Genomic DNA, 16,418 nt, shown 5'->3' with positions numbered 1-16,418 from the left:
CCTTTCCACTAAAGCAAAGAAAGCAAAGCAAACCAACCAACCAACCAGCCAGATCAGGCAGCTTACAAACGTCTCAAGGCAATAAAAATGGGCAAAATCCTAATTAAGTTTTTTTTAATCATAAAATTAAATAAGCCGTCCCCTCTGCAAGAGCCATTAAAATCAAGTCATTATGCTTACACCGTGTCTGAAAAATTAGAATAATACATACAAACAGAGGCCCTGTCCTTCTGCTGTTTGGCAGAATCTTTTTTGTAAAACTGAGGCAATTAATAGCCTCAAATTGCTGGATTTTTACTGGTATGCTTGTGCTTTCTTTTTCTGAGGTAAACGATTCGGCAGTTCGTGCCCATCTCGAACAACAACCAAATGAAGAGCTTTTTTTTAAAGGGGTTGGTTCAAAAGTAGCTCCATCAAAAAGGTCTTTCTCAGCTAAAAATGTAGTCTCAAAAAGCAATACTTCCACGTTCTGGGCTTATGGCTGATATTGGCAGAGACTGTGATGACTGGAGGAATTCTGTAGTCCAAAAACCAGCAACTTTTTCGGAGATCTGCCTCAGGGGGTAGCAAATGCCACTGTCCCACTTACGGTCTTGAAACGAGATCAAACTCATTGGCTTCTGTAGAAGGGGATGATTCAGCATTTTACTTCAAACAACATTTCAGAGCTGGTCCTTATTTATTTATCTGTTTATTGATTCAAAATATTTTGACCACCCCGTTCTTTAAAAAAAGTGACTTACGGAATTAAAAACGCAATATCAAAAATGAAAAACAGTAAATGATGCAAATATGGAAGAATTGAGAAGATTATATTAAAAATGTTAGGTAAAAGCATTATGAAAACTAAATTTAACAACAACAAAATATAACCTATCCCATTTATTGTCTCCTGACCTAGACAGTCAGTCACTCAGGGACAGCCCACCTGAAGACAAAAGTCTTCACCTGCTTGCAGAAGGACAGCCAAGATGGGGCCAGCCTGGCCTCCAGTGGGAGGGAGTTCCAGAGTCTACGGGCAGCCACAGAGAAGGGCCTCTCCCGTGTTCCCCACCAAACGCCCCTGTGAAGGTGGCAGGACAGAGAGAAAGGTCTCTCTTGATGGTCTTAACATCCAGGCAGGATCATAAAGGGAGATGCAATCTTTGAGATAGATTGGATCCAGAACATTTAGGGCTTTGTAAGGTTTGGAATTGGGTCCAATGCTTCATCTGCCGTTGTGGATCGGGGGTCCCTTGGCAAGGCATTATTGCTCGTTTTGTGCATTAAAAGGTTCATGACAACCAAACGCTGCTTTCTGATCCTGTGTAGAAATCGAAAGCGTTGGGAACTCTCACATCCAGTTGGCAGCGATGCTGAAGGATGAACTGAAGGGCCTCGAAGAATTCAGAGAAAGGCAGAAGGAACAAAGGAAAAAGGTGAGGGAGAAGCCCAAGACACCCTCCCCCCTGCCCCAAAATTAATCTGGGGGCTACTTAGCCTGGTAGCTCATCCACAAGGAGATAGCAAGAGTCTATGTATGATTGATAATTACTCTAAATCACTACAAGAAATTTGACTCATTGATTATTAACTCCAGTTGGACCTGCCTATGTTTCCATATGGAGAACAGTCGCACAGAAAAAGTGTTATTTTCTTTGCTTACTGATAATGCACACCGGTTGAGGAAGATGATATTTAGAAGTATTCTCTGGCTTTGGAATAGGTTTAGGGCTTCTGGCAAGGTCAGCAGCAGCAGCCGCCTTTGGGCAGGGTGGTCTTGTTGGTTCCCATAAATCTAAGACAAGATGGTTTTGAGGATCCCTTTGTATTGATGGACAGCTTGCTTCCATCTGGACTGAAGTGTTGCAGAACAAATCCCTTCCAGGCGGTGCGAATGAGACCATTTAGTTTCTGGGACTACAGCTCCCAAAATTATCTGGTCATGGCCATGCTGGATGGGGGTATTATGGGAGATATAGTCCAAAAAAAAAAGTGACTTGCTGAAGTTCTGGTATGATGAACTGGAAAGGCTGGCCCAAAGCAACCCTACCACCAGCCTCGCAGAGATCACCAAACTGCAGGAGTTAATAGGGACTCTTTGAATTTGTCTTGTTTTGTGAGTTGTGTTTTCACCCTCGCTGATCTGGCCTTGTTGGAAGCTTAATACCCATCTAAAGAGGTCTCTGTTGCAAAAGTAACACAGGGGGGTTGGTCCTGAGAGGGGTGTGTGGAATTCTTAGAAATGCTGGAAGGACTGCTGCGCTATTTCTTCCTAAGGCCAAAAATGAGATACTGTATTAACCTTATGTGTTTCCTGCAGTACGAGAGTACGATGGAACGGGTGCATAAGAACAAGCTCTCAATGTATAAGAAAACCATGGAGGTAAATAATTGTTGTTGTGACTGTTATATTTTTTTATACTGGGGATGGGGAAGAGATTTTCTAGACACTGTAGAAATCCTGATAGATCCCTCGCCTGCAGATGAAATCACAAGAGACACAATTTGGAACGATAAAACAAGTGGGGAGAAAAGAGGAAATCGGGTCTGGTAGCTGCTGCCCTCCCCCCTTTTCTGGTCAAGGGTTGAACAAAGCACACTTTGTTTTTCATGAGACCCGATGCAATGGATTGCAACAGACCAATGCAACGTGAGAAAGAGGCACGCTGCTTTCTCAAACAGAAGAGGCAGCCCTCTTCTCTGGGATGGCCCTTCCAGGGAGGGTTGTTGTTGATTTGGATAAGGGACCGGTGGGCTGGAGGTGCCCCTGTTGTGTATATGAGCTGTCCACACAACAGCTGAAACAATTAATGTAAACCATGCATTTGCCCTGGAAGGAAATACAGTAGGACCCCCTATCCACAGGGTCAGTATCTGCTGATTCACTTTGCTGCTGCCAGAAAATACTAAATAAACTTCCCTTCCCCAAATATGTACAGTAGGACCGCCGTATCTGCAGGTGATCTGTTCCAAGTTCCCTGATAGATGCTGAAAACCACGAATTATAGCAAATATTATTATAATAGCAATTGCTATACCTAGCATGGTCTCTGACTCCCTCTAGTGGCCAGTTCTGCTAACGTCATCATTAGAACTATTTATTGTGGGGATAGTTCTTTTAATATTTTCAGACAGTGGATAAGTGAATCAGCGGATACTGATCCTGTAGATTAAAATGGTCCTGCTGTTTGTTTATATTTATTTCCAGGATGTATTGATCAGATGTAGCCACTGGGGGAGCCAGAGACCATGCAATGTGTACCATTTGCTATTTCCACATTTTTTGGCATCTGTGGGGAGCCTTGGAACGGATCCCCGTGGATCTTGTGGTCTTAGTCTAAATGAAGAATTGCATTTGAAAGTGTGTTACAAGAGGGAAGCAAAGCATGCCTGGCATTGGAGATCATGTCTCCAAGTTAGGAAATACAATTAAAAATTATAATATGCTACTCAAGTAAGGCCCTAAGTTATTTTCCTTACTGGGGGGAGCGTTAAGATAAGATGGGAATAATGTCTTTTCTCTCCAGTACCTGCTACAAAAAATAGGCACCGTTGATTGCTGAACCTTACATCAGTTCTGGCAGCACCCTTTGCCCCCATCAGAGGCCAGTGGGCGAACTTAGAGGGCAGAGGGGTAGATGCCTGGGACCCCCACATGACCCCCTGCCCTCAACTGCCTGCTTCTGCTGTTTGAGGCAGCCCGAGGTAGAGGCAGAGGCTTAAAAGCTGGCCATGTTTTCAAAAATTCTTTGATGAAATTCAGTGCATTGATTGGAATACTTTTGGCTAATTTGTTCTCTCTTAAAAAGACATCAAAATCCTCTTTGGGTTTTTGATCAATGAATGTAACTGCATTTTAGATTTCCACTTCTGGTGCATCCTCCTTTTATGCAACCAGCCTTATTTTACTGTGTTGACCTTTCTCTGCGCACAGTCAAAGAAAACCTACGAACAGAAATGCAAAGACGCCGATGAGGCCGAGCTGGCCTTTGACAGGATAAGTGCTGCAGGCAATCAGAAGCAGACGGAAAAGGTATCCTGTAACTTTTTTTAAAAGGGAGCATTAAGGTGAATTTAGAAACCAGGGCCATTTTCTAGGTGTAGGGAGTGGTTGTTTTAAATAGAGGAGTGCTCAATCATGTGAAGCTTGGCTTGTCGCCGGAACGGTTACAGTCGAAGTACACGGTGTGACTACCTCACAGAGGACTAGATCCAGGTGATGGCTTGCACAGGTAAAAAGAATAAACCAGACTTCCAAGGGCTGAAAACTAAACCCATTTATTGGGAAATCTATTCCGTATTCCTGCTGCTTGTCCTCTAGGCAGACAATCTCAGGAATAGGTTGGAAGACATCACTTTGCGAGCTCTAACTGAGCAATAAGGTGCTGCTAATTAAAATGGGACTTTTTCGAGGAAGCCTGGCTGGTTTTGTGCGCTGTTAAGGCTACAGTCCTACATCTGCTGACGAGGCATAGAAAACCCTGTGAAGAAGGACATCCAGTGCTCTGCAGAGACACTTTTGGGAGAGAGCCACTGAAAAAATTCTTGAGATGTTTAGACAAGGGAAAGGTAGCTGTTGCTCCTATAAATGGCTGCTCCCTGTTTCTATTTTTGCAGCGTTCTCTCTCTTTGTATTTCAGAGTCAGGCCAAAGCAAAGCAATGCAAAGAGGCTGCGAGCGAAGCAGGTACTGTGTTTTCACGAATCCACCTTTGCATCTCGCTGCTTGTCCTTTCGTAGACCTCAAGAAAATTTATATAGGTTCCCATCAAGACACGGGAGAGACACACACCTTACTCATATGTGATCATTTCCCTTTTGCGTCCTTTACTTATGCAGAAAGAGCGTACAAGCAGAACATTGAAATGCTGGATCAGGCCAGGTCTACCTGGGAGCAGGAGCATGTGAGCACTTGTGAGGTAGGTAAGGCGTTGGCGCTACAGGGAGAAATGTTTCGCCCGTTTCCCCAGAAGACCTATGATGGGCCACTGGAAGAAGCATCCGTCCAGAACTTCAAGATTGTTTTATACAGAAAAAGGAGTATGCAAAGTAACTTCCATCCATGCATCGTGTGTCTGAACACAACCAATATTTTCTGTCTTACTCCGTACATTCTTCATGATTACATGCACAACTCCAATCAGTGTTTGGATGTCCCTCTAAGGACACCCCAGGCTACATGCTTAATATATGTGCTGTACATATATCCCTCTGCCTGCTGCAATATATACACCAACTTGCAGGCTTTGAGGGACCCCTGCAAACGAGAAAAAAAAGTCTCGGCGTTTCCTGTTTACATTTCTAGAAATGGCTCAGATTTGTGATGTCCAGGACCCCATTATGAGTTCTGGGGCAGAAAAAGTGGCTCTTTAAAACACTTTCCTCTGGAAGCATCGTAGAACATTGTGTCACGATATCACAGCATTCCGCATCTCTGGACTTCTGCCCCCAGTCCTTGGGGTAAGAGAGGCAGCTAAGGTTTTTGCGACTGTGCCAGAGTGTTCTTATGTTGTGGATGAAGAGCTAAAGGCATGGGAGTTGGGCATCTGGTTGGTCTCCGCGGGTGTGCATCCGTCCTTCTGTGTTAACCCATCAATGAAAGGGATGTTACACTCTGGCTTTCGAAATGATGCTAGGCTGGAATTCCCACGGTCCTTTACCCTCACCAGTTTTAGCTAAGGATTATGAGAACTGTAGTTCAACAGATGGAAAGCCACCCTTTGGCCAATTCCTGATCTAAAAGGTATGATCTGTGCTCCGCTCCCTCTAAGTCACTGCTTATGCAACTCAGTGACATTAGGGTTTCTGCAATGAAAGTTTGGATATTTGCATATGAGATGCTGGGAAAGCACCTAGATCTGATCCTTTTCTAATCTCTTCCGGATCCAGGCTTTTCAGCTCCAGGAATACGACCGGATTACCATCCTACGGAATTCCCTGTGGGTCCACTGCAATCAGCTCTCCATGCAGTGTGTGAAAGATGACGAGGTATGGGAGTTAATTGTAGGTTCCCCTGAGGCCAAAGAGAATCTAAGAAGTTCCTTGTCTCTCTTCCACAGATGTGGTTGGAAGGAGGAGTGAAGAATATAGGGTGGGTTGATCAACTGGATTGTGGTCCAGGGACACTTTGTGTGGAGTACTAGGTTGAGTCTGGGCACCAAAGTTGAAACTGAAGAGATAAATTGCAGCCGATGAGGGCCACGGAGGACATGAACTTGTCATGGGTTCAGAGAGGGGCCATAAAGAGTTTCTAGTTTGGACAAGTTGCATAAGGTTTGCTTGAAGGTTTTAACAAACCATCAGCAGTTCCATCCTGTACAAAGCGGTATACTTCTATTATAGTTAAAACACACGATGCCGTCAAGCCTCTAAACTTGATCTGAAATCTGGTGTGTGTTTTTTTTTTTCAAGGAAAAAAGGGGCTAGGAAGACTACTTTCAAAAAGAGCAAATGTTTGTTTCTTTAATATTTGCTGACAATGAGCAAAAACGGTGCTTCTCTTTGTTTCCTAGCTATATGAAGAGGTTCGACTGAACCTGGAGAAATGCAATGTAGATACGGACATGAATTATTTTGTTCAGAACAAGATGACAGGAACAGAACCTCCAGGTAATCAAGCAAGAGGGAACTCTTCCTGGATTTTCGCTTTTGCATTCCACATGAAGGGTCAGAAATGATGTAGGCATCCTCAAACTGTGATGCACTGCCCGTTCCATAAAGATTACAAATGAATAAGGCTTTAGTATTTGAAATTTTTAGAGATGGGCATGAACTGGTGGTTCATGCTGGTTCATTACCCAGCTGAACAGGTGTTCAGCACTTACCAGCCCTGCCTCCTCCAGCAGGAACCCACTCATGGGGCTGCTGCCTCTGACTGGGTGTCCGAGGGAAGAGGTGGGCTTGGGAAATGCCAAACATTTGTTTGGCCAGGAAACGAACCAGCACGAACCACTGGTTTGGAGGTTCATACCCATCTCTACTATTGAATTCAGATGCATGAAATGTAGCATATTTTAATCAATTAAACAGGTGTGCCTAATTGATCAAGCAAAAACATATGGACCCTACAAAGCCACAAGTGGCATGCAACTTACTCCTGAGTAGAGAACATTGCTATTATGTCAAGCTATTTTTGTGTCCTCTCTTCTCCATGCAGCTGCGATCGGCTATGAAAACTATTATGACAGAGTCGTGCCTGCAAAAACCTGCAACAGCCCCGTCCAATCCTGTGGGATGATGAAGAGGTAAAACACTCAGTCTTTGGGGATCTTGAGAATGGGAAGGAGGCAGAGAGGGAAGGGATAGTGTGTCTCTGCACAGGCGGGGACAGATTTTAGAGGAGCTGAGCTAGTGCCGTGTCACCTTTGTTACTGTGAGCACTTCCTAGTCACCTGCCCTCTCAACCTGATCCCACACACCAGTGTTGGGGAGAAGACAAATGAAGATTTTCCCTGCATTTCCTCTTGTTACCGCAATGGTTGTTTTGGTTAAGTTTGTTATTATCTGCATTTTAATTATTAGAAACTGCCATGGGAAATACTCCTTGAAAGGTACTATATACATATATAAAAGTAGTACACTGGGGAAGAGAGGGAGAAAAGTCTTTAGCATGACTCTTAGTTTCTAAGGCGAAGGGGCTTCGGAGGGGTAGATACGCTGGGGTGTGGTCCTTAGTAGTGCTGAAAAGTACTAAATCTGAGTGCCAGCGTAGTACATTTGGGGACGGGGACCCCCAGCAACTGAATCGTGCTGGGTGCCTAGGGATCCAACAAGCGCTGGAACTCACTGCTCCTCTCTTGTGGCTCCGCAGATTCTCAGGCTTGCTCCATGGGAACAATCGACAAGTCACCGACAGTATTATCCCTACAGCACCCCCAACTGGTATGTGTTTTCAGACATAGTTTTCCCCCCCCCACTTAACGATCATTTTGTTCATCCTTGTAGACCTTGACATCATGAAGGGTCTAAACAGTAAACAGCTAGGCATTTTCAATACCCACAGAACACAATTTGTGCACAATTTCTGACATTTCAGCCATTTTTTGCTTAATATGGTTATGGAGGACAGCAAGAGGCTATGGAAGGCCTTACAACCTACCCCTCCTCTTATTTCTGGATATCTTTACACAGCTGCGCCACCAGTCTTTGACTTTTCAGGAGGCGTCGCCATCCACTTCCCTCCCAAGCATCCTGCCCTAAGATTTTTCAAAGCATCAGACTGGATGCAATGGCATTCCCAGGCTGATTGTCTAACATCTTCATTAGCCATTAAAATAATATCTGCTGTTTCTGTAATTTTTCAAAGCAGCAGGAGCAGAGGGGAAAAATTCCTTTATGATAGGAATGCAGCATGGAATTAATGGGGCATTAAAGTTAGACAGATGGATCTAATTACAGCAACCAGGCCGGGGGTGGTGGTGGACCTTAGAGGGCCATAGTATGTTGCCAGCAGCTGAGAAACCATACCCTTTTGGGGGAGGGGAGAGAGAAGAGATCCCTTTGCATTCGAGGACTTCTGTAGGATTCCTTGTCTCTCAAAAGTTAACCCTTTCTGTTTCTGTAGCTGAGAAAGCAGATGGCGTTTATGCAGACATTCGTATCCAGGAAACAGATGGGGCTGTTCTGCCCGAGAACTACACCGTACTCTACGATTACACAGCTCAGGTAAACAGCAAAGCCGATTCTTTGTTGAAATGTGCAGTCCACCAACAATAGAAGAGTTATCACAGAACAGAGGTGGAAAAATTTTGGTTCACATATAAAATTGTTTCCTGGGAAGAATGACCCAAAATGTTGTCTGTGTTGCCCTCTGGTATTGAAAATGGCAGCAGTCTTAAACTTCAGCAAGAGTGGTTGCAGCACTTGCATTTCAGGTTATCATAAAGACAAACATTTCCTGCCTGGAAATGTCTTGAGCTTCCACGAGGATGGTGGAAGCTTCATTACTCTTGAGCTGGCTAGACAGTTGGGAGTTCAATTCCCCACTGTGACTTCTGCAAGTACAGCCAGCCTGGGTGACCTTGGGCCAGCTGCACAGTACCACAGCGCCCCTACAGGAAGGGAAGGGTAAATCACTTTCGACTATCCTCTGCCTGGAAAACTCTGAATAAATCACAATTGACTTGACAACACGATGCTGATGATGATTCATTACTCTGGTGGACAAAAGGACTAACGAACCACTCCCCTGCTGTCCATCAGACTTTTGTGAATCAAAATTTGCTGCTACCCATATGAAAGATGCTGCTCAAAGGCAAAGTATTTGAGTAAATTACTTTCATGTCTTTGAATGGCTACGTTGGCGCCACGTTTGTAAGACAGGAACAAATGAGCAGGAACAAATGAACCATCCAGAACAGCAACACTGGTCCATTTTTAAATACAAAGATGTCCACAATCCAGTTAGTTACCTCAAATATTATGGGACAATACGAGGTGCAAACATTGAAACAGATTGCCAGGGCCCGCCATGGCATTTAGCGTACACAAAACCAATGACCAAAACTGGAAGTGGATTTCTCTCCACTTCCTGTTTTGCCTTTTTTGTTTATTTCTTGTTTAGTATGTTTGGCTGTCAGTGCAGCCCCTGGAGTCTCCTGGGGTGAAGACCCAATTGCTTTATTAGTACAGCCAAAACAACACAGAAATAAGAAAGGTATAAAGGTCATAGGTTGGAGGTCACAACTGCAGAACTATGGACGGGGGGGGGGGTCATGGGGAAGACATGGGGCACATGAGAAGACTCATTTTCGGCCCAAACTGAATTCTACTGCTTTTGGTGACTCACTTTTCCCCCCTCACCAGAATGAGGATGAACTGGATATTCAAGCCGGAGATGTTGTTACTGTCACGGATGTGGGTGACGATGGCTGGTGGACTGCAGAGCTGAACGGAAAACAAGGATTTGTGCCTGGATCTTACTTGGAGAAACTTTGATAAGAGGAGCACTCCTAAATGTTTTATCTCTCCTCCACAAACCTGAAATATCTTTTAAAGTGTATCTTTTTATTGTTTGTATATACTTCGTATGCACTTAACCGCAAGATCCAGTTTGGACTGTGATTCTGAAAACAGCTCGATTTGGCTGCTTTGGGCAGTTTTTTCTACATTAGAATCTCTGTTCACATATTCAGATCTTTGTGCATGACACTGAAAAATCAACAAATGATTCTCATCCCTCCTCATGTCATGACTGAATGAAATCTGTAGGGATAGGAAGCCATGAGGAGGGGAGTATACAAAACCACCACCACCCCAAAAAAATTACAGGTGTGGGATTTTGGGGATATAGATCTTTTAACTTCTGATATAGGTATTTGAAAATAGCTGATCTTCTCTGCCATCAGACTTAGGCTTACTAAAAGAAAAGAGATAACGTGGCAACCAACGAAGCTGCTAGAAAAGACAACTTAACAGCAAATGACACACATTTGTTTTGCTGCAATGTATTCATTTATTCTTATCCAGTGGGTGTGTTCCTAAATGATCTGGTTGTGTTGAAATAAAAGCAACATTTTAAAATACAATGTTTCAGCTAAAATCCCTCTCTGTTTTAAGTGAAACATCAGCAAAAATAAGTGGCATTCCGACTCTGGGGTTTGAGCCTTGTACTTTTGACCATTCAACCTCTCAGCTGCTAGGAATCAAAATGTACCTACAGTTGTTCCAATCAGATCACAACAGTTTGTATCCACAAATCCTAGCAGCTGGGAATTTGAAGAGAATGAGCAAGCAGCAAGTGCAATGCCAGAAAAATAACTCTGCCATCTTTTTCTGAATACCTTTTCATGCCATTCGGTGAGTATTTCCTTAGAAATGTGAGGATATTCTTCATTAGAAAGCGCTATGTTGGATTTGTCTCATAACCATTTTGAATTCACTGCGTCAATTTAAATACCGTCCATCACACAGTGATGGCACTGAACCTTTGATAAATATCTTGCATTAAACAGTTGAACAGCAGCTGGTCATCTTTGGTCATTCACAGGAGTGCCCACCGCTGACCTTAGAGCTTAATAGCCTTGTGGATCAGAAAAAGAGATTTGCTGTCCTACAGACGACTGAAAAGTGTATTAACTAAATAACAAGAACAAAAAGCTGAAATGTCTCATCTTTTACTGGAAGCTATGTTATACCGGGCTGGCTAGATAGCTCAGCGGTTTATTAATCTTAGAACTCCAGAATTGGAATGGACCCTGTGGGTCATCAAGTCCAACTCCTGTTAAGGAGGCCCAGTGAGGAATTGAACTCCAAACCTCTGGCTCTGCAGCCAGAGATCAAAACCACGGAGCTATCTAGTATCTGGTTTCAGAACCAGAGACTGGGAGTTTGACTCTCTATACCTCCTGGGAGAATTGGCGGCTTGTGCAGCTGCACAGTCCCTGGGCACTCCCAGGAGAAGGGAATGGGAAACCACTTCCAAGGGGGTCACAAGTCAGAATTGAGTTGATGGCACATGTTTATTATTAGAACCGCCGGATAGCTCAGTGGTTTAGATCTTTGTCTGGGAAGCCAGAAGTCAGGAGTTCCGATTCTTCATGGCACCTCCTGGAACGGGGCGGGACTCGATGATCCACCTTCCAGCTTGGCAATTCTAAGATGAAGACGACGATGATTACTTTATACTTAAAACATAAACTATTCCATTAAAATGTTGTATTTTTAAAAAGTATTCTTAGATATCTAAGCACAGCCAGATCATTTATCAACGCATCAAAATTAAAAATAAAGCAGTGTGCTGCAATAGAATACAGTTATGTCATTTGGAGCTAAGTTCCTTTTTTCCTAGGCACCTGGATTGTACCAGTCTAGCTCGTTTCTTTTCTTTTCGGAAGCCACGGTGTCTAGGTTCTTCTACCACAAAAACATGGTAGCAGAAGTCCCTTTAAAAAGACAGAGAATAACATATGTTGGGGGGAGGGCCCTCTCTGAGGCTGCAAGATAAAAATAATGTGTTACTAAGGCTGCAGCATTCTTTTAAGTTAATACTTTAAAAATCTGTGGACATTTAAATACATAATAGGGCTTGGCATGGTGTTCGGTTTATTTTTTATTTATTGGTTTTATCGGCTGTTCAAGATGTCCTTGTAGTTACTGGTGGCCATTGCTAGGTTTAAACTTGATCTTTCCAATGGTGTTCTGTTCTAAAATTGTTGAAGCTGGAAGACATCTGATATTGTTAAACCGGCATTTGTAAGGTATCCCTCGAAAATTGTAGATTTCTGAAAGCCCCAGATATTTTAAATAGTCTGTCCCAAGCAGGATCCTGCTTCCCTATGTGTGAACCTTTTTTTTCTGCATGAGAACAAAAAATTTGCAGACTACAGTAGCAAGTTGTGAAAGCTGGTCTGTTTCTTAGATTCAAGAGGAGGAGTTAGGTTCCTTAATTATTACTTGACATGAATGAGAATTTTATAGGTTGCATGCCATTGGAGGGGGGCTTTGGGAGCCCTCTGTATTCCTCCTTACCAGGCCAAAAATGAATAACTGCATCTCCAGAATTCTCTGTTCAATTGCTGTTTTACCCACCCACTGCCATCTCATTTCTGCATTAAAACAGGAGTTTTGAAAAACTGGAAAACAGATTCTAGTTTTGGAATAATGAGTTGGTAAAGAGGAAAATGGGGTATATGTGACCCCAGAGCCTTCAACTCCTGCTGTGTGGACATGAATATAACTTCACAATGAACTCTACCAGCATAAGATCTTACATTTCCCATCATATTGTACCTCCCTTAATGAAAAATAGAAGTGAAAGTTTGTACATTAAAAAAAATTATACCCACGTTCTGCATTATCCTGTGTGAACTATAAATTATGGTGCAGAAATGCAGGCTGTTCTATAAGAAAGCAAATATCCCCATCCCTTGAAATATGTGGGCCAATTAGAAGAATCCGGATCTATGAAAGCCTGCTTTCTAACCACCCAGCCACTAAGCTGACTGAGTGAACTCTGGCCATACACCACCTGTTAGCCCCACCTCCCAGACAGGGAAGTTGCATGGATAAAATGGGTGGGACTCAATCCTTCCTAGAAGAGATAAGATATAAAGCAGACCAATCTTTAGATTACACAAACTAGCTGTGGCTATTAATTACTATATAACTGCCAGCCTATTAATATCAATTCTTCCCCCCCCCGCTTTTTAAAATTAAATACTTCTACAATATTTAGGGATATCCAAATTATTGATGTTACTATATGATAATCTGTTCAGCTTTACTTTTTTTTAATCGTTAAAATATACTTCTTTGGCCTATGGGTGAACTATACATAAATTCAAACCACCTGGGCAGTTTGACCAATTTGTAGTAAAACCTTCAATGGAACAGAACACTGAACAGGAAGCAAGGTTTCCTTTTGCATCTCCAAAGTGGCAGACCACTTCTGCACATGCCAGACAGATCAATCACCCAATGCAGAAAAACCAGACCGGCAGATGACGGTCAATACTTTAAATGACTAACTTGTGTAAGGTTATTTTGATTAGGAGTTAAATATATTTTTGCAGTCTACTTTCATCCCTACTTTAAAAGGTTATGTCCATTGTACAGATAAAGGAATCGGACAGCTCACAATTCCTCAAGACAGTTTTGTATCACTTTCCATCTCTGGTGACCCAAATGCAAACGCATCCTTTCAGAATTTGCGTGCGCCATACATATTGTATATTTAATCAGCATCTTTTCTCAAGCCACTCGAGGCGGTTCTAAGACACTAACCAGGCAGATTCACAGGCCAGTTGTGTCAGCCGCCGCCTTCTCCCTTCCTCGTACGTATTAAGTTAATCCTCAAGCGTCAAAAATTATCATGTGCAAGACGGGCCGACGCATCAATGACACCAGCACTTTCTTAAACGGGACCAGTATTCATATGTTAAATCACTAACATCCAAACATTAAATAACGCTCTTCCTGGTTTCTTGTACATATCGCTTTGTAACCGGCGGTGACATACTGGTGGAACATGACAACTAAAGCACTCATTGTACAGATGTCACAGAGAAAATCCTAATTAAGTAAATTTTAATATAAAGTGAATGTGATGACTCTGGGTGCATTTGCTACTGCAGATTTTCAGAAAAGTTGGTCAAGATGAGTCAGTTTTCCACCCTTAGTTTTTTTCTCCTTAGGCATTGCCTTAATCTGTAATACTGGGTACGTACTTCAACTCCTTCCATCACCAGAAAAGGCTTTGATAATGGCTTTCTTCTTTGTATTAAATTGGGGTTCGTTGGCCGATGAACTCCAACAAACCCCCCTCTCCCAAACAATGCCATTGGTACAGCTTAATCCCTATTTCGGTCAAACAAAAGAGCCTCTGATGAGAGCGCCTTTAGAACGGCAAAGCTGGGGGGAGAAAAGCAGATTTACTGGGGGCACCCTTGTCAGATTTTGTAATTTGATTTGACGGATGGTGGGAAGGACAGTCCACGGGCAGTTGTAACAAAAGGTCTGTGCTCTGGGCGATCCCTTGCAGGGTTCGCAGGCATCAACCAGCTGCATTCACACAAGGAAAGATTTGGCTGCAGGGAGCTGACAAGAGGACGATGCAAGAGCTTCTGGGAAAGTTGTGACCTTTAACCTCCTCTCCTGTTAACAGCATCAAAGCAAGCCTCTTGCAATGGGCTGGGAGATGTGAGAAAAATGCTGCTTCTGAAAGGAACATGGCGGGTGCCCCCGATCTCTTGCCGAAAGTGGCAGTGACTGTTTTTACTAAGCAGCTACTTGGGGCTTATGACCATCCCATGCTGAACTGAGCAGAGGGTGGGAGGGGCTGAAGGAAGGGGGGAAGAATTCAGGGCTTCAGCCACGTTTGAGACTGGCTCCATTGTTGATCTACGCTTGCTCAGCGCTGACTTTTCCTTCAGACTCACTGCAATGTTATGGTTGCAGCAACAGGATTCCCAATTCAACCATTTGAACGCACAAATCTACTTATTCCCAGATGCAGGGGAGACAACTACAAGGCCAGCCACTTGATTTTTGGAAAAGCAATCCAATTAAGCCATCACAGGACGTGGCAACATCAATGGTATTGAGAGCTTGCTTACCTGCACATCCTCTGACAGGGATAAGTACCCTCCTCCCATTTATGTAAGCCAAGCTAGACTTATGTAAGCAAAAACTGAAAAAGGGAAGCTGGTGAGGAGGAATGCCTATGTAGATGTTTCACTGGGTAGAAAGTGGTGGGTTAAGAGAGAAAGCCACTCTCCTGCCATAGGCCTTTGTAGGAAGAATTCATCTTGCTTTGCCAACTCAATATCACTTGGAAATGGGTCCCTGCCATTTCAACAGGAATATCTATCATGTTCGTCTGACTAAGTAGTAACATCTTGCTTAAGTTGACATTGTTTTGTAGTAACACCCCTCTACTTTGGGCCTGAAAGAGGTATACCGGACCAAAGAAATGTAGCGGAATGCTGGGGTGTAACTGTTCTATTATGGGTAGAGGATGATCCTGGATGGGTCATACCTGGTCTGTGTTCTGAATGCCCACCTGTAGGTAGGACCCATCCTTCAGCTTCAGAAGGTACCGCAGTAAGAAATTACCAGAATGTAAAAACACAAAAGTCCTGAATCCGCATGACTGACTGTGTGCAATGGTGAGAAAACCGAACATCACAAAGAAAAGGAACTTTGGAGAGAAGATTGGGGGGATTTCACTTGATTCTCCAGTAGTGAAAATGTTTCCTAAAAGAGAAACTTATTATATTGTCCCAACCCATTCTCGTGGCCGCAATGGAGATATTCTTGCATGGGACACAAAACAGCAGTACCTTGTTGCTGCTAAATGCATTACGGCTGAGCATCTGATTTCTGAAGGCGACTTTAGTTTTGGAAGGCTTATTCAGATTGCACTGCCCAAACGAGAAGAAATACTTCCATGTAGCAGCCCAATAAATACTAGTTAGTGGTTTCTGCTCCTGAACACGGGCAGAGATATCCATCTGGGTGCTGCCAGAGCAGGGGCCTCTCAGCAGGATGAGATGCAGGCTTCGGTCCATCTTGTTATCATCACCTTCAGAGACCTTCTACCTCTTGGCTGCTGGAAACTGCCTCCAATTAGCTTCAGTTAAGAGACAGCTATGGATACTTAGTCCAGCTGGTGTATTTGAGACTTTTTCCCATCATTTCCATATCAAGCAGTTTCTGAACCCTATTTCTGTAGGTCTCCCTAGTGTGTGGGAAACAGGAAGCAACTCTTTCCAAAACTGCCAGATCTAATGGCGAAGGCAAAGACCACTGAACAGTAAATCCTTTTTCTGCCTTCCTCTTTTTTAAAGTCCAGTCTTCAAGAGGACAATTCAGGGCATGACTATCGGCCTTCGAACAGGAGGCTAAGGATGTTAATTATGCCCCATGCTGTGCTGCAGTGGGTTTTCTTGTGCCCCTCAGGATGATGATCAGCCTCAGAATAGGAGAGGAAAGGCAAGC

General features: G+C 43.4%; 1 protein-coding gene across 2 annotated transcripts in view; it reads left to right on the top strand.

The window, feature by feature from the left end:
* Positions 1-13,899, top strand: part of PSTPIP1 (proline-serine-threonine phosphatase interacting protein 1) — a 37,843-nt gene extending 23,944 nt beyond the window's left edge. For both annotated transcript variants that reach the window (XM_020808667.3, XM_072982115.2), the window contains exons 5-15: positions 1,312-1,418; positions 2,303-2,365; positions 3,917-4,015; positions 4,623-4,668; positions 4,821-4,900; positions 5,871-5,969; positions 6,494-6,590; positions 7,138-7,225; positions 7,792-7,862; positions 8,545-8,645; positions 9,786-13,899. In XM_020808667.3, the coding sequence (XP_020664326.3) occupies positions 1,312-1,418; positions 2,303-2,365; positions 3,917-4,015; positions 4,623-4,668; positions 4,821-4,900; positions 5,871-5,969; positions 6,494-6,590; positions 7,138-7,225; positions 7,792-7,862; positions 8,545-8,645; positions 9,786-9,917 (983 nt within the window). In that variant the 3' untranslated portion in view covers positions 9,918-13,899. The remainder of the gene's footprint in view (positions 1-1,311; positions 1,419-2,302; positions 2,366-3,916; positions 4,016-4,622; positions 4,669-4,820; positions 4,901-5,870; positions 5,970-6,493; positions 6,591-7,137; positions 7,226-7,791; positions 7,863-8,544; positions 8,646-9,785) is intronic.
* The last annotated feature ends 2,519 nt before the right edge of the window (positions 13,900-16,418 follow it).

The sequence above is a fragment of the Pogona vitticeps genome, chromosome 12, assembly GCF_051106095.1.
Source record: "Pogona vitticeps strain Pit_001003342236 chromosome 12, PviZW2.1, whole genome shotgun sequence".
Classification (NCBI taxonomy): domain Eukaryota; kingdom Metazoa; phylum Chordata; class Lepidosauria; order Squamata; family Agamidae; genus Pogona; species Pogona vitticeps.
Note: the sequence above shows the minus strand (reverse complement) of the source record. Positions and strands in the feature narration are given on the sequence as shown.